We start from the raw sequence: 26,756 nt of genomic DNA, 5'->3' as shown, positions 1-26,756 counted from the left end.
GATAGATCTTGCCGTCTGAGTCTCTCTTAAGAATCGGTAGAATCGGGCTGTTACAAACATTATAAGGGACCTCCTCCACCACCCCTGCTGAAATCAAGTCCTGTACAATATGTGTCAGTGCAATTTCACCTTCTTTCGAAATCTTATACTGGGGCACTCGTGGTAGAGGGGCCCCCTCCCTAACAGTAATGCGTATTGGTGGAATGCGCATCTCTCCCACATCCGTGTCTGAAATCGCCCACAACGTGTGCGGCAGGGAAGCTAAAGCAGGGATGTCTAAAATGGCATAAAATCTGTCAGGGTCAGGGCAATCATCAGGGTCAGGATAATTATCGTTCAGAATAACCCGCACTCCCTCTGGAGCGCAGCGTATTGTTGCTCGAAAATATTTAAGCAAATCAATCCCCAGGATATTGTCCGGGGTATGAGGTGATAACAAAAATTGGCCAAAGCTAAAGTATTTGTCAATGCATAGTGCAAGGGGCTTGGACAATGGGCTGGGGGAGGGTGTGCCATCAAACCCTACACACGTAATCATTTCGCCAGACAGGGGAGCCCTCGGAACCAAATTTTTCGACAGAGCGCTACGAGTAGCTCCTGTGTCGACTAGGAACTGATCAGTAGAACCCAAAATACCCGCTGTTACATATGGACCTTGCTGATCTACCGGCACTTCAACTGATTCCTTACCCCATCCTACGCAATCCTATGCATGCACATAATCCTGATGTTCCACATTCTCTCCTTCCGAAATCTGATATTGATTCCGTCTGTCAAACGTATTTCGTTCGTCCTGGCCACGGCCCCTCTCCTCAACCTGTCTACGATCACCTCCGCCACCTCTCGTTCCAGTATAACCTCCTCTGGACCTTCCACTTCCTCGACCACGCTGACTACGCTGCTCACGAAGTACCGGACAATCTTCGGCCCAATGCCCAAACTCCTTACAATAAGCACACTGATCCTCCGCAATGTCCGTACGACCATACGATGCTTTTCCTCCACCTCGTCTACCTCTATCATTCCCTCTACCCTGTGTTCCCCGAACCTGCGCCAGCATCACCTTCGTTTTCAATTCCTTCGCCTTTTTCTCTACACTTTCTTTAGCCTCCACTTCCTGCCGCTCATAATACTGAGCCATAGTTAACAAGGACGCAGGGGTCGCCGTGGCCCAGGAACTTTCACTCGACTTCAATCGCTTTGCAATCTCCGGTAGGAGATTAGCTACATACTTATCTACAAACAAATGCCGACCCGTATCGTCAGTTAAAGATTGACCACTGTAATCATGAAACGCCTCTTCGAAGCGTGTAAAGAAATCTGAGACCGTTTCATCGGGTTTCTGCTTGCACGACGTTAACATAGTCCAATCAATCTTTTTGGGGGGGACGAGCGTTTTTAATTTATTCAATATAGCTGCCGGAAGGTCTAGAATTAACTGACAAGGCTTACATGCTGGTTCTCTGTCCAAATCTGCAGCATTTATGTCTTTCCATGTCCCCCCCAATATCGTTTCATCATTATTTTTACGAATTTGCCTCCACATATCGGGTGGTAAAATTAGTCCAAAAAACAAATCTATATCCACAAGAGTCATCACACAAGACGATATAGCCCCCTCCACCCCCTCATAAAATGCCGCCGGATTCTTTCGAAGATCAGGTAAAGAATTTTTCAATGCCATGACATCTGCTCTATTCCATGGCGTATATACCCAATTATACACAAAATACCCTTTCGCATCCTTTGACAATTTATCATCATCCGTACCTTCCCCTTTTGGTGGAACATACAAAGGCGCGGCTTCACGCATAGGCATAACATGCAACGCAGAACTCTTATCTGAACCACGGAGAGAACACTCCTTAGCCTGCCCGTTATTTCCCAAGTCGGACTCCTTTTGCCTCCGTTTTCGTTCCTCCCGCAATTGGGTTGTCTCATCCCGCAGCTTGATCAATTGCTTGAACAGGTCGTCAACATCTGAAAGATCAAAATCACCTTTAGCTAAATTCTCACGATACACCAACAACACTTTAGGCTCGAGCGTATCAGAAAGTTCACGATATGCATTTACAACTTCATCCGCCAGACTGGACAGAAAATACATTAATTCAAGATCCGACCACCCTTTCTTTTCTGTTAACAACTGCTCCTGAGTAACACAATGCTTATTCACTTTACGAGCCCAACTGCGTAAATGAGCGGACCTATCCGCAGGAAACCTGAGAGCCGATACCCCCTTCTTGCTCAACTGATCCTGTCCATCATCCTCGGAATCCGCATCCGGAGCCGTCGGCGAAACGTACGGAGGCGGTGACCGATCTAACAAAGAAAAATCATCAATTTCATTATTAAGGACAGGATAAAGTGGTCGGCGAATAGGAAACTGACCAGTCGTTTGCAAATTACGTTCCCGTTCCTCCCTTTCTTTCTTCTCCTGTGCCTCCTTTTCCTCAAGCTGTAAAGCCTTATCCCGAGCAGCCTTGCGCTGCTCTTTGTCCGCCAAGGCAACCTCACGCTTCATTCGCTCACGCGCCGCTTTCTCCCACATTCGCACGCAATCAAACATGTTTTGTCTAGACCTGCGTTGAAACATACATTGCTCTACAAATTGTATTTTACTCAAATCATACGACCCGTGTAGAGGCCATTGCAATTCAGGATCGGCCTTGGTGTATTTATGCCATAATTTACTGTACATAATAGGGGGAAGGCCAAGCTTTATGTACATGTCCCTATTTGGAGTTCCCTCTGGGGGAGCCGGCTGTGATTCCGCTAACCTAATTGAGGTACCTTCTCCTAGACAACACATTCCTCGGAGTGTGCTGAAAACAGGCATGTTCAAAAAGTATCACGAAAGCGTGACACCGGACAAAATGGCACTTACAGTTCTCCACACGATTGTGCCGCTCAAAGGAAAAAAACAAAGTTAGAGAAACATCTCTACATGCCTGCCTATGTGAAGTGCACTACACATATAAGTTCAAAGATCACAAATTCACAATGTTAGCTAACTCAAATCAAAGTTCATAGGACTCGGCAAGCGTCCGAAGACTACCTCACCGATCACAAAGCACAGATTGTCAGTAAGCGTCCGAAGACTACCTTACCGAACACAAATCGCAGAACTTCAGTAAGCGTCCGAAGACTACCTTACCGAACACAAATCTTACCAAATTCCCAACTGTCCAGATTCCAACTGCCAAGGTCTTGTAAGCCAAATCAGCCAAACAGCACTTTCTCAATAATGCAGACACTTCGAAGACTCAGTCGGAGACCGGCGCCACCTGGAAGGTCAGATCGGAAGGAAAGGAAAAAACACCGTGGCAGCCAAGACTCGGGTCACTCGTGGCAGCGCGCGCCCATGGCGGGTTTCCAAGCCTTCGTCACGACCTCTCCTTCGGGCATCCGAGTCGCCGATGAGTCCCTTCGTGGTCGCCAATTGAAGTATTTCGGGGTTCCCAAGGCCTACACGCTCCGGAGATAACCCACTCACACTCAAGAACTGTTGGCACGGAAACTGTAAAAGGCAAAGAACAAGTTTATTAAGACCCCATGGGGTGGTGGTACACTCAAACAGCACCCTTCGGTAATGCAAGAGGTATCACCCCGAACATCGGTGCAACCTCATATTATATACAGTTTTGGGGCAATAAAAGATAGGCGGCACAAGTTAAGACACATTTTCGAGACATATATGGTCATGTTTTGGAATACTGCCAGCTCATTGGAGGGGGCACAACTCCGCTGGTCAGTTTGGTGCACATTCCTGAAGATCTACGGGTCAGTGGGAGCTGCGCATGTGCGGCTTGACCAGTACTAAAAATAGCCTGTTGCTGGGCAGACAAGAGTGGTCAGTGGAACGGACAACGGACTAAAGGGCACGTCGGCCACGAGGCCGCTCATGATCTAAGATGGCCGCCGTAACATTCAAAATGGCGTTTATCATATATAGCCAAGTTAAGGAGGACAACGTGTAGGTTCAGCTAATCGCTAATGCGAACGGGCCAATTACGACAGGTCTGCCTGGTTACTTCTTAAATAAACGTCCGGTTATTCAGAATGCAGCAGCCAGACTACTATTGAACCTCCCTAAGAGGGTACATATTAGGCAGCACCTCCACTGGTTGCCGATGAAAGAGAGAGTGAAGTTTAAATCTCTGGTAAATGTTCACTTCGCCCTCTCTGATAACAGTCCGGCCTATCTGAGAGCAAGATTCCGCTTCTACGCTCCGGTTAGGCAGTACGTTCCTCTACCAATCTTATGGCATGCGTTCCCAGGTTGTACAAGCAGAGGACCAGTGGCAGCTCCCTCTCACGGATGGGGCCGTACCCTGGAACCAACTCCCAGTGGAGTTGCGTGCTCTTAGTGACCCTAAGGCTTTCAGAAAGAGACTAAAAACCCTACTTTTTATTATAAATAGTTCTCTGTGTCTTGTCTAATCAACTACAGGGCACGCGGTGGGACTCTCCTTGGAGTAGCTGTGCACGATACAAGTGCTTCTAAACATAACATAACTCGATAACAGTGGAATCGAGAGACATGGCCTCACATTTCTGCTTCTGCATTTTTGACACATTGTCTGTGTTTATATAGTTTACTTTTACAAGGCTATGGTATATAACATTAATTGTGCCAGTTCACCCCCTGCCCTCCTCCCCACACTATCTTCCCTCTGTTGCGAGCACGCAGCCGACATCCTACTGTGCTGCCTGAAAGAAACAGATAATTAAATAACTTTAAAGGGGTTTCTTGAAAGGATAGTTTCATTTCTGCTTCGCAAATTTACTTGACCTTTGTCCCAGAAACTGGCACGTGTATTGAAAATTAGGGAAAAAGGGTCAGAACGCTGGGACATCACCATACCTTAGGTTGTCAAAGTATTTTTTTATCTTTTTGGATTCTGAGTAACCTTTTAAGGTTTTTGGCTGGACCTAGGTGGACCCAGCCGCAAAATATTGCTTAGCTACATTTATTTTTGTGAATTTAATTTGGCTTATATCAACTCGCCCTAGTTTAGGCTAAGAAAGTGAACGGGCTTCATCCGGATAGACTGCATCTCATTGTCAAATTGCATGACTGTACTATGAGTGGATGCACAGTAAACTGAAGATGTGTCATACCCAGTGAACAGCAGAATACCATCTGTACGGTGAGGTCCACCTTGTACAGTAGACCATGTTTGTTTGTTATCCTGCCAATAAGGCAATAAAAACAGCACATTTACTATAAGATTAAAAAAAAACCCACATATTTCTTAAAACCTTCATACCTCATAAATAGGGCTCCCGGTTTAATGGTATTTATTTTTGGGCCATTTCCGTCTGTATTTATCCATATTTATTTTTTGGCCATTTTATTTTTTTCATTGAACCTAAATACATATTTAAGATGCCAACATACATACATAGTATACTAAAAATCATAACCTGTGATTAACCTATTATAAGACACTATCCTTCTTATTTATGCAAAAAATACTAATGCCAAGGTGCAGAGTATGCGAATCTAAGTGCAAAATATTCGACAAAAATGCAAACAGGGATTTTACCTATAATATGACAATATCCGTATTGTTTGTGCAAAATACAATTGTTTAGGTAACCATATAAGTATAGCAGAACCTCAATGGACAATGGGTGGACAAAGAACTGGGAAGTAGAGACAATAGAGGAGAAATAATCTTAAGTGATAATACATTTATCACACCTGAGATCTTCCTTGCAGATGAGGACATATTCATGCCTTACACAGGCTTGACCTGAACATGTGTGAATCACACTGAAAGACTGCATTTGGAAGCCGAGTCTTGGTGAGGTTGTTGCACACGCTCTCCAGTTGTTTTCCAGCACACACATGAGATCAGGCTGTCGCCCATGGCATGGTGGGTACGAGTCACACCAGGTGTATCCTTTACCTCAGAATCTCCCGGCAGTGCACCCCTCTGCACGGATGTCCATGTCATGGCCGTCAGACGCCTGAGATGTCGCCTCAACCCATTCCCTGGACTTTTTACGGGCCTGTCACTCCCGGCGACGAGAGGAGCTGGCGCAAAGCTGCCGACAAGCTGGTGGCAAACATCTGCTCGCCTGTCAATCCTTCGGAGTTCCCCCCCCCCCGCTCAGCAGAGCATTTCAAGAGTAATAATCACCCTACTGGTTCCTTCCCGAGGGAGCTCCTGACAAAGTGTGCAGCCATGTGAAGAGGAAGGTGAGTAGGGAGGCCCTCTGGGGCCCGTGGAAGCAGCTGCAGCGGACCCTGGCCTCCCCCGGGCCCTCACTTGGCCTAGCTGGTGGTCATTAGCCAGGGTCAGCTCTGACATGACCCCATCGTCACGGCTGCGTGGCCCCGCCGTCACTCTGCGTGGCCCCCGCCGTCACGGCTGCGTGGGAGCGCCGGCCGCTCCTGGCCGCCATGTTTGTTTGGGAACCTTATCTGACCTATTGCGGTTATCGGTTAGCGCATTGTTATTTAATCATGTTCTCGCGCGATAAGGGGCAACCGCACTGTTTGAGCGTTTTGTTTGCAGTGATATTAATCCAACTTGACGAGCTCAAGAGAGGGAGCGTTTAGAGAGCCCCGAGGGAGCAGCTGTTGGATTGAAGTTTAAGTGAAGGCTGTGCACCAGGGAATCCAATTCTGGCAGGCATGCTCTAAGTCACAGGCTTCAGAGCATGGCAATTTATTTCTTGTAATGCAAGTGCATACGACACCCCCACCCCCCTTCTCTACCCATCCCGCATAGATGTGTACGCACAGGTGCCTCTTTCCTGTGTTGTGTTCTGTACTAATGAGATAATTGGAACCCTGCTAGTCCAGAAGTGGGGAACCCTACCTGGTTGGGGCACTCTTCTCCCTTGCACATTAGAGATGTCCACATGTGGCCCTGGTCAACCCACCCACCCACACGCACTCCAATCAGATCGTGGCAGTGATAGCTTATTTGCAGTTTCTTTTCCTCCCAACAAGGTTTTTTTAAATCTGTCGCAGCCTTGTTTTGATCCGAACAAAATACAGGGGCAGTTCTTGCGTTTGTTGTCTGGGCAGCCTGCAGGCACCGTTATGTCTCAGTCGAGGCGAATGCTCTTGCGGTTTGTGAACCACATCAACAGAAATGTGTGCCAGGACCTCGGGGAAGTGGAAGTTTGATGGCTGTGAAGTGTGAACTAGCTACAAAACTCGATGAGCTATCCCCCACTGGGCTTCTCCCATCTGCATACTACAGGCTTTGCTCTGCCTTCTCCCATCTTCTTACTACAGACTTCCCTCTGCCATCTCGTGCCTGCTTACTACAGGCTTCACTCTTCTCTCCCGTCCATTTACTACAAGCTTCACTCTATCTGTTCCGCCTGCTTAGTACAGGTTTCACGCCGTTTCTCCCATCCACTTACTACAGGCTTTGCTCTGCCATCTCCTGCCCGCTTACTAGAGACTTCAATCTGCTTATCCCATCTGTTTATTACAGACTTCTCTCTGCTTATCCCATCCGCTTATTGCAGACTTCGCTCTGCTTATCCCATCAGCTTACTACAGACTTCACTCTGCTTATCGAACCACTAATATCTTCTACCTGCTTACTACAGACTTCACTCTGGCTTCTCCAGTCCACTTATTACAGACTCCATTCTGCTTTCTCCTGTTCACTTATTACAGGCTTCACTCTAGCTTCTCCCATCCGCTTACAATAAGCTTCACTGTACCTTCTCCCGTCTGCTTACTACAGGTTCCACTCTTCCTCCACCCTTCTTCTCATTGCAAGCTTCACTCTGCCTCCACCCTACAGCTCACTACAAGCTTCACTCTGCCTCCACTCTTGACCTCATTGCAAGTTTCACTCTACCTCCACCCTTCCACTCTCTACAAGCTTCACTCTGCATCCACCCTTCCGCTCACTGCAAGCTTCACTCAGCTTTCGTTCACTGCAAACTTTACTCAGCCTCCACTCCACTGCTCACTGCAAGCTTCACTCTGCCTCCACTCTACTGCTCACTGCAAGCTTCACTCTGCCTCACCCCTTTAGCTCACTGCAAGCTTAACTCTGCCTCCACCCTTCCGCTCACTGCAAGCTTCAATCTCCGTGCACCCTTCTGCAAGCTTCACTCTCCCTCCACCCTTGCACTCACTGCAAGCTCCACTCTGCTTCCACCCTTCCCCTATGTACAAGTTTGACTCCGCTTCCTCTCTTCCTCTTACTGCAATCTTCACTCTGCCGCCACTCTACCGCTCCCTGCAAGCTTCACTCTGCCTCCACCTTTCCGCTCACTGCAAGCTTCAATCTCCGTGCACCCTTCTGCTCCTACAAGCTTCACTCTCCCTCCACCCTTGCACTCACTGCAAGCTTCACTCTGCTTCCATCCTTCCCCTCTGTACAAGCTCGACTCCGCTTCCACTCTTCCGCTCACTGCAATCTTCACTCTGCCGCCACACTACTGCTCGCTGCAAGCTTCTCTGCCTCCACCCTTCCTTTCACTGCAAGCTTCACTCTGCCTCCACTCTACTGCTCACTGCAAGCTTCACTCTGCCTCCACCCTTCCGCTCACTACAAGCTTCACTCTGCCTCCACCCTTCCTTTCACTGCAAGCTTCACTCTGCCTCCACTCTGCTTCTTACTGCAAGCTTCACTCTCCCTCCACCCTTCCGCTCACTACAAGCTTCACTCTGTCTCCACCCTTTAGCTCACTGCAAACTTCACTCTGCCACCACCCTTCCGCTCACTGCAAGCTTCACACTCTGCCTCCACCCTTCCGCTCACTGCAAGCTTCAATCTCCGTGCACCCATCTGCTCCTACAAGCTTCACTCTCCCTCCACCCTTGCACTCACTGCAAGCTTCACTCTGCTTCCACCCTTCCCCTCTGTACAAGCTCGACTACGCTTCCACTCTTCCGCTCACTGCAATCTTCACTCTGCCTCCACCCTTCCGCTCACTACAAGCTTCACTCTGCCTCCACCCTTCCTTTCACTGCAAGCTTCACTCTGCCTCCACTCTACTGCTCACTGCAAGCTTCACTCTGCCTCCACCCTTCCTTTCACTGCAAGCTTCACTCTGCCTCCACTCTACTGCTCACTGCAAGCTTCACTCTTCCTCCACCCTTCCGCTCACTACAAGCTTCACTCTGCCTCCACCCTTCCTTTCACTGCAAGCTTCACTCTGCCAGTGAACACAGCAGTCTCTTCGGTCGAGACAATGGAATCAAGTGTTTCATCCGGGTGGCTGGGCAGGCAGTGTGCGTACATTCAACCAGGAGCACGTGCGTTCCCAGAGAGGCCAAAAGTCAAGAGGAAGCAGTTAGTCCACCTCCAGAGAAGGGCTGATCCATATTATGAAGTGTGACCTGACATAGGGACAGTCTGGAAGTAGAGAAAGGCGATGGAATCTCTTGTGCGAGCCCTGGTGGAAGCGATATCGGTGGAAAATCAGGAACAGATGCAAATTAACCTAGATTACGAACTAAACTACGCTAAGTGCCAGCCCTTGGATGCGGTCACTGCACACTTATTATATCTAAAATCATGCCTGGTGTTTACAGGTTCATGCAGATCTGTAATCTTCGCCCTTTTTCTCAAAGTGGGTTTATATATTTTGTTAAATATTTAATTGCGTTGTGCAAGGGATTTCCAAGTTGGTGTGGTGTCTAGAATACAGTACAGACATAACTCCCAACGTTTTCCTGCCCTGAAGACGTTGATATGATGTTTAGATATGTTTTGTCGGTTATGCAATCGTTCTGCAGCAGCGAACTTTGCATTAAAAATGTTGCACATTAAAAATTGTATTCCTCTTAAATGTTATAGTGCCTGAAAGAAATAATGTCCATTGAAAACACTTTGCCAGAATGAAAGGTGCGCTTATCAAATGTACAGCAACTTTTATACTTAAATCCTTCTAAGCACAATCTGGCATCTACATGTTGTCCAGCAACATTACATTGACTATGCAAGGGGTACATGTGACAGGCTCTGCCCATGAATTGTGTAGAAAGACAGTTCATATGTTAATTCGCACTGAAATATTTGTACAAACTTATTTATGAGATCCTCCAGCATAGAGCGATGAAATAGTATTTGAACACGATTTGGTATGTACTGTTTAAAAAATATGACAGTGTTGGCAAGTGGGTATTTCATTATGTGTTTGTATGTGCATATATATATATATCATTTGAATTATTCGAGCTAACCAAGTATATAAAATGAACACATTACCGGGCCAGTAGTAAAAGTATTCCTCTAAATAACTATGTAGTGAAGGGTAATGGCCATCAGAAATATTGTGGCATAACAAATGCCTCTAAGCAGAGAAAACTGTGTCGGGAGAAAAAATTTAATTAGAATACAGTGGGCATACAATATGACAAGAGAACCATTGTGGCAGTAGTTAAATGCCACCATAATGTGCAAAAAGAATTATTGTTCACTTAAAATTCGTCCTTTAGAATTTTGTTACGCAGACTATGGCTCCTGAATTAATGCCGGGGACCGGTCTATTCACCGGCATGACTTTACATGCCATCTTAAAGTAATTATCACCTGCTATTCATATAGCACCTACGTTGAAGCGCTATATGTTGCAAAGATTTGCATTATCAGTTAGTACCATATTGTATTTGTTGTTCATTTTAAAGTTATGTAAAGGATGGATCTGTAAATATCTCGGACAACCTTTACAGAATTGAAAACCTGTGAACACACATCCTAGCAGCGAGTGTTTAATTCACTGTGCTCTCTTACAGACTTCTGTATAAATACCCATCTTGATATAGAACCACTTAATGCATATTTGACTATTCCAGTATATTACCACAAAATGTATTTAACATGGGACTACAGTGCCATAAAGTGACCATCAGAATATGTTGACACAGGATGAGGAAATCACAATCTCGGTATTAAATGAGGTCTGGATTACACAAAGCGCTGGCATGAATCTTGCTCCACGAAAAATTTGAAGGCTGGTGCACAGCCTGGATATCATTTAAACAAAATTGTACTGTTCGTCTTGCGAATTCTGGGTGCTATAAGAGTAACGCCTCTTGCCTTGGACGTCAGTTAAACATATGTATATGTGCTTCTAATGGAACATTAGTTGCATCCCCTTATGCACACCTGTGTCTCCTTGGTACGGTCCCAGGGATTCCTCTTGAAAAAGTAAATCACTCTTTAGTGTGTTTTTTTAATTTAAATTTTCATTCTTTATTTGATTCCTCTTTTCATCATTGAATATTCTTGAAATTATTTCCATTTCATTATCAGTATATGGTATCATTGCTTCATTTCCTATGCCTTTCGGGCATGTAGCCCTTCATCAGGGAGCATCGCTGCTTCTTTGCTTCCACAGAGGGTGCTGGTGGAGAGGAACTCTGTCGTCTCAGCGTTGAGCTTCCTGCTCCGGCGTCGCACAGCCTTGTTGCAGAGGAGTTCCCAGCGATTTCTGATGAGGTTTTTAAAGTACCACCAAATAAGTAGTCCTTGGCTGTTGGTCACCATTGTCATCCTCATGTAGGGGCTGCATAGACTTTTTTTGGGTCGCAACACACATTTATTAATCGGTGTTAAGAGGCCACAATGGGCTGCAAGTGTACTCTGCAAATCTTTTGTGAGATCTAGTTAATAAAAGAACAAGTAGTTTCCTAGCTAGTTCTTCTGCTTTTGTTTCAAATCTGTTTATTAAAAACGTAACACACAAGTGAAGCCCATGCAGCCCACCAAAAAGGCATAAAGAGGAATATCATAACTCAATTTGGGTGTCAGAGCATTTCGAATAAAACGGAAATAAAGGAGTCAGTACATTTTCACCCTAGCCTGCACTGAAAAGGAAGGGAGAAAAAATAAAGCAGAAAGCAATCCAATGTGCTACTGACCCTGTTACGGTTAAAAGGCTTCTTTCACAGTTCGGGAAAGACACAGGGAAGGCATGAGGCATCACTGAGATCTTAGGAGTGCTTTCCCAACCAACATCAGCAACCTGTAGGATAGTCGGCTCACCTCGCTCATACACTAGACAAACTAATGTTCCAAATTGAGCGATACCAGGGGCGCGTAGCTCACCCTAAACAATAGGAAAGCTTAAAAGGGAAGAAAGAAGAGAGGATCAAACCGCTCACAAAGACACTTTTAATGTGCAAATCGCTTCAGGTATTGTGCGTCGGCAGGCATGCTTCCGGAGTACTTACAAAGATTGGTACCATAGCTGTAGATTATGCTGGTTTTGCCCTGGAATTGTAAGACCGTTTTTTTGTCACGCTCTGCGTTTCAGTGAATCTTTGTCCATTGGGTATTCAGTGTAAAATATGTGCTGTTGCACTGACCAATGAAATCTGTTTTCTTGGTGTTGGTAACCTTGTATGTGCAAAATTCTGGAGCGCGTCCACCAACCTTTTTAAATCTGTGATGATGAAGACATTATTGAATTCGCAGCTATCAATCAGGGTGGCTGGTAGGATGCATTGACCACTAGTCTATGCTTACTCGGATTAGAAGCGTGATCAGGGTGTCACTTCTGCAAGAGGAGCTGTGTGTATTTTATGTATTACAATTTATGGATTAAGGCTTTTGTTCCTTGTAAAAAGTGTTGCTGTGTGTTTGTTGCATGGAGTTGCGTGGATTTACTCATTTATTTTCAAGTTTTCATAAGAGATCATTGTACATTTTAGTTATATTAAATATAATTAACTGCACTATAAATGTAAAGTGTTCCAAAGGTACCAAGGGCCTGATTGAGAGTGGGGTGGGATGTAAGTGCCTTCTTATTGATCAGGAGATGCTAGGTTAACCTTAGTCGAAGAGGTGCCGCCAGAATTACCTGCACATGCTATCCCGGCAGCAGAGGGGCCACCAAGTAATCCACTACTGGAGGGGAATCGTCCAATGGAGGAGAATTTATCGCTTCTTATACCAATGACCAGATTTTCTCTTGCCATCTATATCAGGATATTGGTGTAGATCCACATTTTCATGGGTAGGTAATGTGCTGGATTATCAATAAGTAAACCATACAATCCCTTGGGCTGAGTGGTTGGGTCAGCCTCCTGATGTCTGACAGAAGTGTTCCGGTAGATCTGCTCAAACACCGATATCTGGGTATAAAAACAAGGCTACGGGGGACAAGAGCACATCTCCCTCGCATCAAGAAGACCAGATGCAGAGGACGCTCTTTCTCATACCTGGCAGCCAAGACCTGGAATGGCCTCCCGAAACTCCTCAGAACCTCCCCCTTCCTCATGGACTTTCGGACGAAACAGGCATGCTCTCCTCCCCACTCTCACACCTGCCCTACACGGCACCTGGATACCCATCACGTGTGGTTAAACATGCTCTACAAATTAACATAACATAACGACCATGCTTGGCTACACGCACAATGAGGAATCTTGAGACCCTTACCACTTTCCTGTGTTTGCTTATTGAGTCCCAGGACTGTTAGGGCAAAATGGAGTCCTAAGGTTTTGTGGGCAAACATGCCGGGCTGAATAACTACTACAGAGTCCATTCCAAAAACATGGATTGGAAAAGCGGCTTCAAGAGGCATGGACATTGAGGGTGGGATAGATCATATTAAAACATTGAATGCTGAGCGCACCATTGAAGACAGTGGAGTGGCTGCTGGGATATAATGGCCGATAAAGCCTTCTGCTCCAATATCCCAATGTATATTTGTCTATTCCTCAATTTTTGAATATAAACATTCTACTGTCAATGGATGAAATGCACTAACAGTCTTGTAGCCCTTCTGCAGAGGGCTACACTGTTATTGAAGGCCCTGAACCAGAGTTACGGGCTTGAGCTGCAGGGGAGGGACCATCAAGAGAGAGAGGGCCTTTAACAATCGGTATAGCACTCGGTAGCGGGGTATATAATGAAGTCCCAAGAAAACTGACTTATTTATTTATGCACATTTATATAGCGCAGACATTACCCAAAGTTGCTAAATGGCTTTACAGGAGGAATATTTAAATACAAGGAAGTTACAGTGTTTCAGATGAACAAACACGACTATGAATAATTTCAAAGGTGGAGAATACAACATGGTAGATCATTACATACAACGGAACGTACAAGAGTCATGTACAGCAGTAAAAAGGATGATGTAGTGTTTGTCTGTGCCAAGAGTTGATTGCAGTGTCTCAGCTAAAGTACCAGTTACTCCTGGAAGGTCCAACTCATGTCCCCTTTTGCTCAGATTGCCCATGCAGAGGAGTAGGCTGCTGCTGGTTTTCTCAGTGGTGAACAGTTTGTCTCCAGTCACTCATTTCTGCAAAAACAAATTGCTTCAGAAGATAATTTTCTGCGACAAAACAAAAAGTTATTTCCAATTAAAACCGGCAATACATGTCATCAGTCTGAACTGTGAAGTGGACTTTTGAATGATCGCATTGTTAGTATTGTTTTCTAATTGTAGCTAAGCATTTTTTTAGCGCAATTAGACGCTCCTGTGGTTGGTGGGATACCTGACTATGGTTACCCCAGATTTTTTGCCTAGTGTTTAGCTGGTTTTCGACTTAGCCTGGGGCCCTGATTAGCAGGATCCCAGGCCAACTATCTGCTCTCTCTGTAAAATTGACCCCATGTACTTTAGGTACATCTCCAATTGAATATTGGGTCACCTTATGAGCCCCTGTATAGTGTACCTTAGGTACCCTGGGCATAGGTGCATCCAAGGCCTACCAGGGGCTGCAGCATGTATCATGCCACCCCTGGCTGGCCATCCAAATTGACACAACTGGCTGATCACTCAGCTGGGGCAAGGTGGTGTAATCACCCTTTGCTTTAGATATAGGATACCTATATCTAACCTTATATATAGACACATATACACCTATAGATCACTCCTATGGCAGGCCTTAACAATCCTGGAGGCAGAGTGCTTGGTTTTATGTGAGATGAGGCTCTAACATGAGCTGAGCCTATCTACAGCTTTCGGAACCATGTCCTTATAGCTGTTCTATGATATAGCCATACCATATATTCTTAAGTGCATTATCATCCTTGCGGTTGAATGCTAACTTTGGTTTGGCTTTATCAAAACATGTTGTGTAAGGTGTCATACACTTTGGAATACAACCCCTTCGCCAGTTCTGGCGACGGGGGTAGCATTCCACCCTTCTAGAGGGAGAAGACATGTTGTTCCCACTAAACCTGGTTAAAGTTAACCAGAGCCTCAGCATCACAAAATGGATGCTGCTGCCACAGACACCAGTCTGACCTTCTGCTGCTGGGAGTCCTTCCAGCAAGGGAGGCTTGGACAGTAAGTTTCCTGTCTTGCGGGGTGCAAGCACCACCCCAGACAGGCCATAGTGTATTGGGGTAGGGAGGGCTGAATGAAATGAGACACTGCCTGGGGCACACAAGGTGTCCCATGCATAGCCCGGTTCAAACCAGTTGCTGGGGCACTCCAGTCCCAGCTCTGGCACGAAACTGGACAAAGGGAAAGGAGTGTAACCACCCCCTTCCCTGGTCCCACCCATAGGAGGGACCTAGCAGGTAATCCAGTCCCTCAGATTAGTATCTAGGTAGGAGCTGAGTCAAGAGACTTTAGATTTATCCTCAACTGAAACTTGAAACAGAACTCTGAACCTTCGACATTCTACTCGACATAGACTGAAGAATCTCCCTTGTGGTCAAGGAGTGACCACCCTGTGCAAGCAGGCACCATCAAGCGAGCAACGGTTTGCTTTGTCGACGCTCCCGCCGGAGCCCGAGCACAGAGCCTGACCAGACCCGGACTTCCAGACTTCCTTCAGCCCGATCCACAGCCACAGCAAAGCTGAGATCCGTGGAGGCGACGAGAGACGTGGGACCGGCCATCTTGGAAAGCCTGCAAATTACTTCCTGTGCAACTTCAGAGGCACCCTCGAAATTGTGCATTGGGGATTGAGAAGACCCAGCCCCGAGCATCATCTGCACCGAAGATCAGCCCTCCACACTCCACGAGTGCCGCCTGGGGCTCTTCTGCATTTTCCTGCTCGATGCGTCTGTCCGGTCACTTGCCCGTTGGCTAGTGGCCTCTGTGACGACGAACCTACAAATTTCCACCGCTGGCCTGGTTGCTCCAGGCTGGCCCTTGCTTCCCTGAAAAGAAGAAGCCCATCAGACCTTACTGCAGAAGCCATCTTCGATTCCCGCGTGGGTTGCCTTTGCCAAGGTTTGTTGACTCCAATCCGGAAGCAGACACCGCCGACCGCGAGATCCTTCGTGGGACAGTCCGTGCCCAGCTCCTTGTCGTCGTCGACACCTCCTGGTCCACGTGGCTGCAGAGACCAGCTTCACAACATCACCTGATTGCTTCACGACATCGCCTGGTTCCTTCCTGGTCAGTGGCTAGTGACCCAGACTCTGTCCCCTCTGCTTTCAGGTACTCTTCATCCCCGATCCGCCCTTGGATCCAACCGAACACTTCTCTCCTGGTCGCCTGCAGCATCTTTCTCCAAGGCTCCATAGGATTCAGCGACGAAACCCGACACACTTTGACACCTATGCACCCGCTTTCTGTGGGTGAGGTAACACGAGTACTCTGGTGCTCCTGTGGGTATTGACTATCCTAGTGTCCCAGTTTTCAGTAGCTTTCTCCTAGTCCATCCGGAAGTGTCCTAAAAGAACTAGTTTCCATTTCTTTTGTTCCTATTATAACTCTTTGGTAACTCGCTTGTGTGTAAAGACACTGCACACGCCTCCCGTGGGCCTCCTGCTTCCTAACCTTTGGTAGTACAGCGTAGCCCCAGCGATTCCCTAGGCCCTAGGCCTATCCATTGTCCGTGACACTATTTTAGTATATGGTTTAGCGCGGCCCTAGGGCCCTACTGTATTTTGTGCAACTTATTGTATGATAACTAAGTATCTTGTTATGTGCTTGTGCCTCTGATCTCATAAAGAGCCCAGAGGGGTTGTTTTAGTAATAAATACACATATATGTTATATATAACCTGTGTGGTGTCCTTTCATTTGGTATTCAAGGGGTTACATATGGTAAAACAGCTGGTTTTAGCCTAAGACTGCTTTGTCCATGCTACCTCTAGGATAGCTGGTCTATAAGGTTGACTTTACAACCATCACCATAAGGGTTGTTTGGACTGATACAGGGTGCCCACTAGAATAGTGGACATCACATATCAGGCCAACTTCTCACAGTTGGTACCACCAGGTCACCCTGAAGCCCCATGGCAAGGGACAGATGAACACTGCAAGGCGTCTGGCTGCTGGATTGGCAGGGAGAGAGTTTTGGGTAAATGTTTAAATGATAGAATGCTGCTACTTTAAAGGGAGAGTGGCTCAGACAGCATGCTCAGCGCTTGCTGTTTTATTGTAATTGCATTTATATAGCGCTTACTACCCCTGACGAGGTGTTGAAGCTGTATTCTGCGAGTAGCACGCTACTCTAGAACCCCAAAAGAATTAGTGGGGAATTAGGATAGGGAAATATGAAATTAGTTTGAGCGGTGGACACATGAGTTTATTTGGATTAAAATAGGATAGTGGAGGGATAGAAGAGGGAATGGTTTGTATTTATATAGCAATTATTATGGATAATGGAGGGATAGAGGCGTAAGGGTCTAGAAAGTGGTGTTCTTTGGCGCTCATAGCAGTAGGAGGAGGTTTGGGATGAGTAAAGGGGAGGTAGAGGGGGAAAGAGCCTGAGGGAAGGGTTTAGAAAGACTTGCTTGGAAGATCTGAATAGTAAAAGTTTTGAGATGATGCAAGGAGGTGTACAGGAGAGAAGACTCTAGAAAGAGTTATTTTGGAAATCATAGTAGTAGAATGGAGTTTGTGAGGAGTCAGAGTGGCAGTAGAGGATATATTGAGAGAGGTATAGAGGGAGAAATAGGGTAGGGCATTGGAGATGCTGAATTAGAAGTAAAGTAATAAACATAAAGATACCGAAGTACATTGAAGGCATATATGTATAATGAAGGTGATCTATGTAATTTTAAGCTGTAGTTAATAAACTCAGACTCAAGTGTTGCTGTACTTCAAGCTAATGTGTTTGTTTGTTTTTATAATATATGTTTTTGTTATTCAATAGCGAAGCAATTTTAGATAAATAGTTATGATACAAATGTATGTATTTATGCAGTGACCTATATACATTAGGCCTTGAAAAATCTATTCAACCACTCCCAATTGCCTTAGGCTGGAAAGGAACAGGTATTCTTGTTCATTCAGAAAGTGAATGAGCAATGAAGGTGCCATTAAACCTTATTTTTATCTTGACACACTTTCTGTCTGTTTAAGGAAGGAGGTCAAGTGTCAGTTTGTCTGTTAACTAATTGCTGCTGGGAAAATTAGGTTTATTTTTCTCTCTCTTACTGGAGTTAAAGGTTTTTGTCAAGTGAGTGACGCTCGAAATGCATTGGGAATTAATTATACTACTGAGGATGCAACATGTATTAGTCCTGCTGTCGGAAAAGGCCTGGATGGCCATACCTGCAGCATAAGACTTGTTATACATTGAAAGGATTTGAAATGGAGGGAAATGTTGAAAATATTTTTCTCTAGCACATAACATTTAAATAAATACATTGGAATTTATTATTACAAATATTTCAAAATCTATCAGGAATTACAAAACCACGTTTTTAATAATTAAAAAGTGTGATGCAAACAAATTATTAAATGGGAGCAAAACAAACCCTAACACTTTACTTGGTGATGTGCAAATGACACATATTTGCAGAAACTCCATTTCCAAACGTTGTTTGTACACTGTATAGTTTTATCAGTAAAGCTGCATGTCATTTGGAAAGTTTGTGGTCATTTCAATGTAAAAGTTGCTGATGACAAGTAACTGTGTACCACAACTTCATGCTTTAGTTATGTATTTATTGAAAGTGTTAGTTTTTAAACATGATTTGAGAAACATTCCTGCCCCTGCTCTGATGAAAGTGCTGTTGGTGAGCTGGGAGGCAAGTCGAGGGTCATGTGTATACTATATGTGGCTAGATTTGTATTCTATATGAAAAAAAGTTTGGTCTATTAAATGAAACAAAAGAGATTATTTGTACAGCAGATGTGCTCACTTACATGTTTGGGGGTGCTCTCATATGTGATAATGAGGAAAGTGGCGGCTCAATGGATTAAAATATTTGCCCCCGATCACATCATTTGCAACCAGTTTATGGGTCAAGAGCACTACAATTGGGTCGAGTAGATTATTTAAGTCACTAGACCTGCAGATCTAGTAACATTTTAATGATTTTTCGAGGCCTGTACATGTTAAACATAATAGAACCAAAAGTAATATGAACATTTGTGAAGCAGAACTAACGAATATCTATATATTCATAATTATTGTACATGTTTGTACAAAGGAATACACATATCTAGGTACACACATATAGTCCAAATAAATGTTTATATACACAGGGATATGCTGTATTTTTATTTTTGAGTATGGTGGTTATGTGGGGAAGAGCCATCTCTTGAGTTGTCTTCTGAAGATAAGGTGGTTGTCCGTGGATCTTATGTTTGGGGTTTAAGATTTCCATGGTTTGGCAGCTTGAACTGAGAAGGATGTGCCACCTATGATTTTTTTCTTGTATGGTGGGATTTTGAGGCGAGGTTCCAATCTAGAGGCGAGGTCCCTTTGTTGAATGTATTTGGTGATTTTATTCCTGATGAAAAGCGGTCCTGTTCCATGTATCTCTTTGTGGCTGTTCCTATGACATACTGCGTCATAGGAGGCCTGTCCCCATTGGTGATTAACTCCCGTATTCAGGTTGACTCCAGAATGCTCTGTCCTGTTGTCTCACCATAGGTTTTGACCGTGTTCTTACCCCCTCTTCTCTCCTCTTGTTACAGGTTGCCTCTCGATACAGGTATCGGTACAGGATAAAGAGCGCTACACCCTACTCTTCTCATCCGTCGTCCTCAAGTGTGATTTCAGCACCTCTGTCGAGATAAAAGATGTGTCTGTCACTTGGCGCTTCAAGTCCTTCTGCAAGGACCCCATCTTTGATGTGTTCTCTGCCTGTGAGTATCTCTTTCCCTCTGCACCTTGCAGGAGCCAGGCCACTGGAATCATTTGATTCTACGTCTGCTACGTTTTCCGAAATAATTATGGATTTGACTTATTTCACACAGTTCGTCATCTTACTGCATAATTACTTCATCTATCTATCTATCTATCTATCTATCTATCTATCTATCTATCGCCCTTACTCTATCTATCTATCGCACTTACTCTATCTATCTATCGCCCTCACTCTATCCATCTATATATCGTCCTCACTCTATTTATCTATCTATCGCCCTCACTCTATCTATCTATCCCATCACCACAGCATCACTGAGGGGCACCACAGCATCACCGAGGGGCCCCACAACATCACTGAGGGGCACCACAACATCACTATGCGCTACCAATCCCTCCCCACCCCCCACTGTCCTTAAATTGACCACTATTCCGCTGTTAACCAATGACACACTTCTCCCGCTGCTTCATCGGGTTAAATCAGGTTCCCCCCTGGATTTTGCCCCAGCTCACATCCTTAGGGAAATCTATTCAGCCTGCCCCACCCCACCCCTGACCCTTCTTAATGACTAGCTCACACACGGCACTGTCCCCAGCCCACATAAATCGGCGGTTGTCATTCCAATCATAAAAAAACCTGACGCCGACTCATCTTCTCCCTCCAACTACCGCCCTATCTCCCTCCTGCCCTACTTAGCAAAAGTTCTCGAAACTCATGTCACGACCACTCTGAGCACCTATGTAGAGGCAAATCACTGCCTCTCCCCCTGTCAAGCCGGTTTCCGTCCCCTGCACTCTACGGAGAAGGTGGTGATTTCGGTAAAGGACAAACTGCGTGAAGGTATTGACATCAACCTTCCGCAAGCCCTGATCCTCCTGGACCTGTCCGCCGCTTTTGACACGGTGGACCACTCCATCCTCCTCAACCGTGTCAGGGCGGCGGGCATAGAGGGCTTGGCCTTCTCGTGGCTCGAGTCCTTCTTAGCCAGGAGAGCACAAGCGGTCCATCTGGCTGGCTTCGCCGCGGCCTCCAGCAAGGTAGAGTGCGGGGTCCCCCAGGGCTCATAACTTTCCCCTCTTTTGTTTCATTTATACATCTACCCCCTTATTTTTATGTTACAGCAGCTGGAGGTCACGGTGTTCAATTACGCCGATGACCTCCAGGTAATCTTCAACCTTTCCCACTCATCTTCATCCGCCCAGAATGTCCAGACAGTTATGACGTTCATTCAGGACTGGATGAACTGCAACCACCTCAAACTCAATCCGGACAAGACCGAGCTGGTCTTGACCGGAGGTGGTTGCAGTCTGTGGTCCCCCTCCTTTTGGCCCCCGTCACTTGGTGTCCCTCCACTCCCTGTACCTAAAGTTAAAACTCTTGGGATCCTCTTAAACTCACAACTCTCTGTTCATTCACAAGTCGGTTCAGTGGTCTCTTCTTGTTTCTTTTCCCTCAGAATAATAAGGAAAGTCTCCCGTTTCTTTTCCCCCTCTGCTTTAAAAATCATCGTGCTGGCCATGGTACTATCTCGCATTGATTATGGCAACATAATCTATAATGGGGCTCCTGCCTATGCGATCCACCGCTTGCAGTTGGTACAAAACCAGGCTGCCCGCCTGATTCACGGCCTTCCTACATACCATCGGGCCACTCCACTACTCAAAGCACTACATTGGCTTCCGGTGAGAGAGCGCACCCTTTTCAAACTTGGCTGCCTCACTTTCCAGGCTAGGTCGGGCACTGCCCCCGAGTTCATATGCTCTGCCATCAAGCCCTACCTTCCAGACAGAGAACTTCGCTCCACTCATCTGGCCCTTCTAGCTACCCCCCGTTTTAAAAAACAGAAGGCTGGTGGAGCGAGGTTCGCTGTTCTTGCTCCAGCTTTCTGGAACTCCCTTCCTGCTGCCCTCCGCACATCACCTTCCTACCTACAGCTTCGGAAGGATCTCAAAACCTTCCTATTTGCGCAAGCTTACACTGCCTAACCTCTTTCAACTGCTGCTGTCCACTGCATTACACATAGCACCATGAAACCGCTGGGTAAAAGTGCGCTGAATAAATGTTTTTAAATTCAAATTCAAAATTAAAATACCACAGCATCACTGAACACCACAGCATCACTCGTCGCCACCACAACATCACTCAGCACCACCACAGCATCAATCTGTGCAACCATTCAACAACAACTGGTTCAAATATGTTCTCTCAATGTTTCAAGCTTTATTACAAATGTCACAAAAAGATGTTAATATTTCACTTCTGTTCCTGGGTTTTCGTCACAATAAAATACACTGAACATAATTTTCACAAAAGGTATTTACCAAGGTTAAGCTAGTGCCATAATAAATTACAATAACTTTTATTTAAGTATTAATTATTAAAAAAATATTGTTATTTGTAATATCAATACATCTAAGTCACGTAAATACTACACATATTGCATTAGAAATGCTATAGGTGTCACATTTGCGAAAGTTAAAACTATTGGCATTGTAAATGACAAAGCTATTAATTTCGCGATTTTCAAAACCAACCCATAAATAAAAAAATTGTCAATTCAAATACCAATAGCTTAAACTTTCCTATTGCGAGACCTATTGCATTGCAAATGCTTGTTTAAATAAGAGACAGTGCAGTATCAAAAATGTTGAAACCCTGTGGTTTAAGGCACGTTTAAGGCAGGTTTGAGCACGCTGCCATCATGTAGGCTAAGACGTGAATTGTGCTCAGCGTGAAGGTTTGCAGTAATAGAATATTTAACACCGGCCTCAAACAGATGTAGGTGTCCAGCTCTGCCCCAAAGAAGAGACTGACCACTGCTTCCATAGGACCATTACATGGACAGTGGGCATTGGCAGAGCCTCTGCTTCTTGGACTGTGCTCGTTTATTGTTCTAAAGCCAGTCCTTCCAGTGTGGACCCTGCAGCCGGGTCCATGCACTGGACATGGGGGTGCCAGGCTCAAGGGGGGGCCCAAGGTGAGGGGTTTCACTGTGGACAATGAGGCGAGGCGTTACACTGTGGATAATAGGGTGAGGGGTTACACTGTGGATAATGGTGCGAGGGGTTACACTGTGGATAATGAGGCGAGGGGTTACACTGTGGATAATGGGGCAAGGGGTTACACTGTGGATAATGAGGCGAGGGGTTACACTGTGGATAATGAGGCAAGGGGTTACACTGTGGATAATGGGGTGAGGGGTTACACTGTGAATAATGGGGTGAGGGGTTACACTGTGAATAATGGGGCAAGGGGTTACACTGTGGATAATGGGGTGAGGGGTTACACTGTGGATAATAGGGTGAGGGGTTACACTGTGGATAATGAGGCGAGGGGTTACACTGTGGATAATGAGGCGAGGGGTTACACTGTGGATAATGGGGCAAGGGGTTACACTGTGGATAATGGGGTGAGGGGTTACACTGTGGATAATGGGGCGAGGCGTTACACTGTGGACAATGAGGCGAGGCTTTACACTGTGGATAATAGGGTGAGGGGGTTACACTGGATAATGAGGCAAGGGGTTACACTGTGGATAATGGGGCAAGGGGTTACACTGTGAATAATGGGGCAAGGGGTTACACTGTGGATAATGGGGTGAGGGGTTACACTGTGGATAATGGGGCGAGGGGTTAAACTGTGGATAATGGGGCAAGGGGTTACACTGTGGATAATGGCGCGAGGGGTTAAACTGTGGATAATGAGGCAAGAGTTTACACTGTGGATATGGGGTGAGGGGTTACACTGTGGATAATGGGGCGAGGGGTTACACTGTGGATAATGGTGCGAATGGTTACACTGTGGATAATAGGGTGAGGGGGTTACACTGTGGATAATGGGGCGAGGGGTTACACTGTGGATAATGGTGCGAGGGGTTACACTGTGGATAATAGGGTGAGGGGTTACACTGTGGATAATGGGGTGAGGGGTTACACTGTGGATAATGGGGCGAGGGGTTACACTGTGGATAATGGTGCGAGGGATTACACTGTGGATAATAGGGTGAGGGGGTTACACTGTGGATAATGGGGCGAGGGTTTACACTGTGGATAATGAGGCGAGGGGTTACACTGTGGATAATGGCGCGAGGGGTTACACTGTGGATAATGGCGCGAGGGGTTACACTGTGGATAATGGGGCGAGGGGTTACACTGTGAATAATGGGGCAAGGGGTTACACTGTGGATAATGGGGTGAGGGGTTACACTGTGGATAATGGGGCGAGGGGTTAAACTGTGGATAATGGGGCGAGGCGTTACACTGTGGACAATGAGGCGAGGCGTTACACTGTGGATAATAGGGTGAGGGGGTTACACTGTGGATAATGAGGCGAGGGGTTACTCTGTGGATAATGGCGCGAGGGGTTACACTGTGGATAATGGGGCGAGGGGTTACACTGTAAATAATGGGGCAAGGGGTTACACTGTGGATAATGGGGCGAGGGGTTAAACTGTGGATAATGGGGCGAGGCGTTACACTGTGGACAATGAGGCAAAGCGTTACACTGTGGATAATAGGGTGAGGGGGTTACACTGTGGATAATGAGGCGAGGGGTTACTCTGTGGATAATGGCGCGAGGGGTTACACTGTGGATAATGGGGCGAGGGGTTACACTGTAAATAATGGGGCAAGGGGTTACACTGTGGATAATGGGGTGAGGGGTTACACTGTGGGTAATGGGCCGAGGGGTTAAACTGTGGATAATGGGGCAAGGGGTTACACTGTGGATAATGGCGCGAGGGGTTAAACTGTGGATAATGAGGCGAGAGTTTACACTGTGGATATGGGGTGAGGGGTTACACTGTGGATAATGGGGCGAGGGGTTACACTGTGGATAATGGTGCGAGGGGTTACACTGTGGATAATAGGGTGAGGGGGTTACACTGTGGATAATGGGGCGAGGGTTTACACTGTGGATAATGAGGCAAGGGGTTACACTGTGGATAATGGGGCAAGGGGTTACACTGTGGATAATGGGGCAAGGGGTTACACTGTGGATAATGGGGTGAGGGGTTACACTGTGGATAATGAGGCAAGGGGTTACACTGTGGATAATGGGGCGAGGGTTTACACTGTGGATAATGGGGCAAGGGGTTAAGCTGTGGATAATGGGGCAAGGGGTTACACTATGGATAATGGCGCAAGGGGTTAAACTGTGGATAATCAAGGCGAGGGTTTAAACTGGATAATAGGGTGAGGGGGTAACACTGTGGATAATGGGGCGAGAGGTTAAACTGTGGATAATGAGGCAAGGGTTTACACTGTGGATAATGGGGCAAGGGGTTACACTGTGGGTAATGGCGCGAGGGGTTAAACTGTGGATAATAAGGTGAGGGGGTTACACTGTGGATAATGGGGCGAGGGGTTAAACTGTGGAATATGGGGCAAGGGGTTACACTGTGGATAATGGGGCGAGGGGTTAAACTGTGGCTAATGGCGGGAGGGGTTAAACTGTGGATAATGAGGTGAGGGTTTACACTGTGGATAATGGGGTGAGGGGTTAAACTGTGGATAATGAGGCTATCGGTTACACTGTGGATAAAGGGGCGAGGGTTTACACTGTGGATAATGAGGCGAGGGTTTACACTGTGGATAATGGGGCGAGGGTTTACACTGTGGATAATGGGGCGAGGGTTTACACTGTGGATAATGAGGCAAGGGGTTACACTGTGGATAATGGTGCGAGGGGTTAAACTGTGGATAATGAGGCGAGGGTTTACACTGTGGATAATGAGGCGAGGGTTTACACTGGATAATGGGGTGAGAGGTTACACTGTGGATAATGGGGCGAGGGGTTACACTGTGGATAATGGGGCGAGGGGTTACACTGTGGATAATGGCGCGAGGGGTTAAACTGTGGATAATGGCGCGAGGGGTTAAACTGTGGATAATGGGGTGAGGGGTTACACTGTTGATAATGGGGCGAGGGGTTAAACTGTGGATAATGGGGCAAGGGGTTACACTGTGGATAATGGGGCGAGGGGTTACACTGTGGATAATGAGGCAAGGGGTTACACTGTGGATAATGAGGCAAGGGGTTACACTGTGGATAATGAGGCAAGGGGTTACACTGTGGATAATGGCGCGAGGGGTTAAACTGTGGATAATGAGGCGAGGGTTTACACTGTGGATAATAGGGTGAGGGGGTTACACTGTGGATAATGGGGAGAGGGGTTAAACTGTGGATAATGGGGCAAGGGGTTACACTGTGGATAATGGGGTGAGGGGTTAAACTGTGGATAATGGCCCAAGGGGTTAAACTGTGGATAATGAGGCAAGGGTTTACACTGTGGATAATGGGGCGAGGGGTTACACTGTGGATAATGGGGCGAGGGGTTAAACTGTGGATAATGAGGCGAGGGGTTGCACTGTGGATAAGGGGGCGAAGGGTTACACTGTATAATGGGGTGAGGGGTTACACAGTGGATAATGAGGCGAGGGGTTACACTGTGGATAATGATGTGAAGGGTTACACTGTGTATAATGGGACGAGGGGTCACACTGTGGATAATGAGGCTAGCGGTTACACTGTGGATAATAGGGCGAGGGTTTACACTGTGGATAATGGGGCGAGGGGTTACACTGTGGATAATAGGGTGAGGGGTTACACTGTGGATAATAGGGTGAGAGGGTTACACTGTGGATAATGGGGAGAGGGGTTACACTGTGGATAATGGGGCGAGGGGTTAAACTGTGGATAATGGGGCGAGGGGTTACACTGTGGATAATGGGGCGAGGGTTTACACTGTAGATAATGGGGCGAGGGGTTACACTGTGGATAATAGGGTGAGGGG

The 26,756-nt window shown here is 46.3% G+C and overlaps 1 protein-coding gene across 1 annotated transcript in view; it reads left to right on the top strand.

The window, feature by feature from the left end:
- The window catches only part of ILDR1 (immunoglobulin like domain containing receptor 1), a 232,494-nt gene that overhangs the window by 80,663 nt on the left and 125,075 nt on the right, over positions 1-26,756 (top strand). Inside the window, exon 2 of the mRNA XM_086935537.1 lies at positions 19,791-19,961. Within this exon, the coding sequence (XP_086791663.1) occupies positions 19,791-19,961 (171 nt within the window). The remainder of the gene's footprint in view (positions 1-19,790; positions 19,962-26,756) is intronic.

Source organism: Lissotriton vulgaris, chromosome 8 (genome assembly GCF_964263255.1).
Source record: "Lissotriton vulgaris chromosome 8, aLisVul1.2, whole genome shotgun sequence".
Lineage (NCBI taxonomy): Eukaryota > Metazoa > Chordata > Amphibia > Caudata > Salamandridae > Lissotriton > Lissotriton vulgaris.
This window is presented reverse-complemented; position numbering and strand designations above follow the sequence as displayed.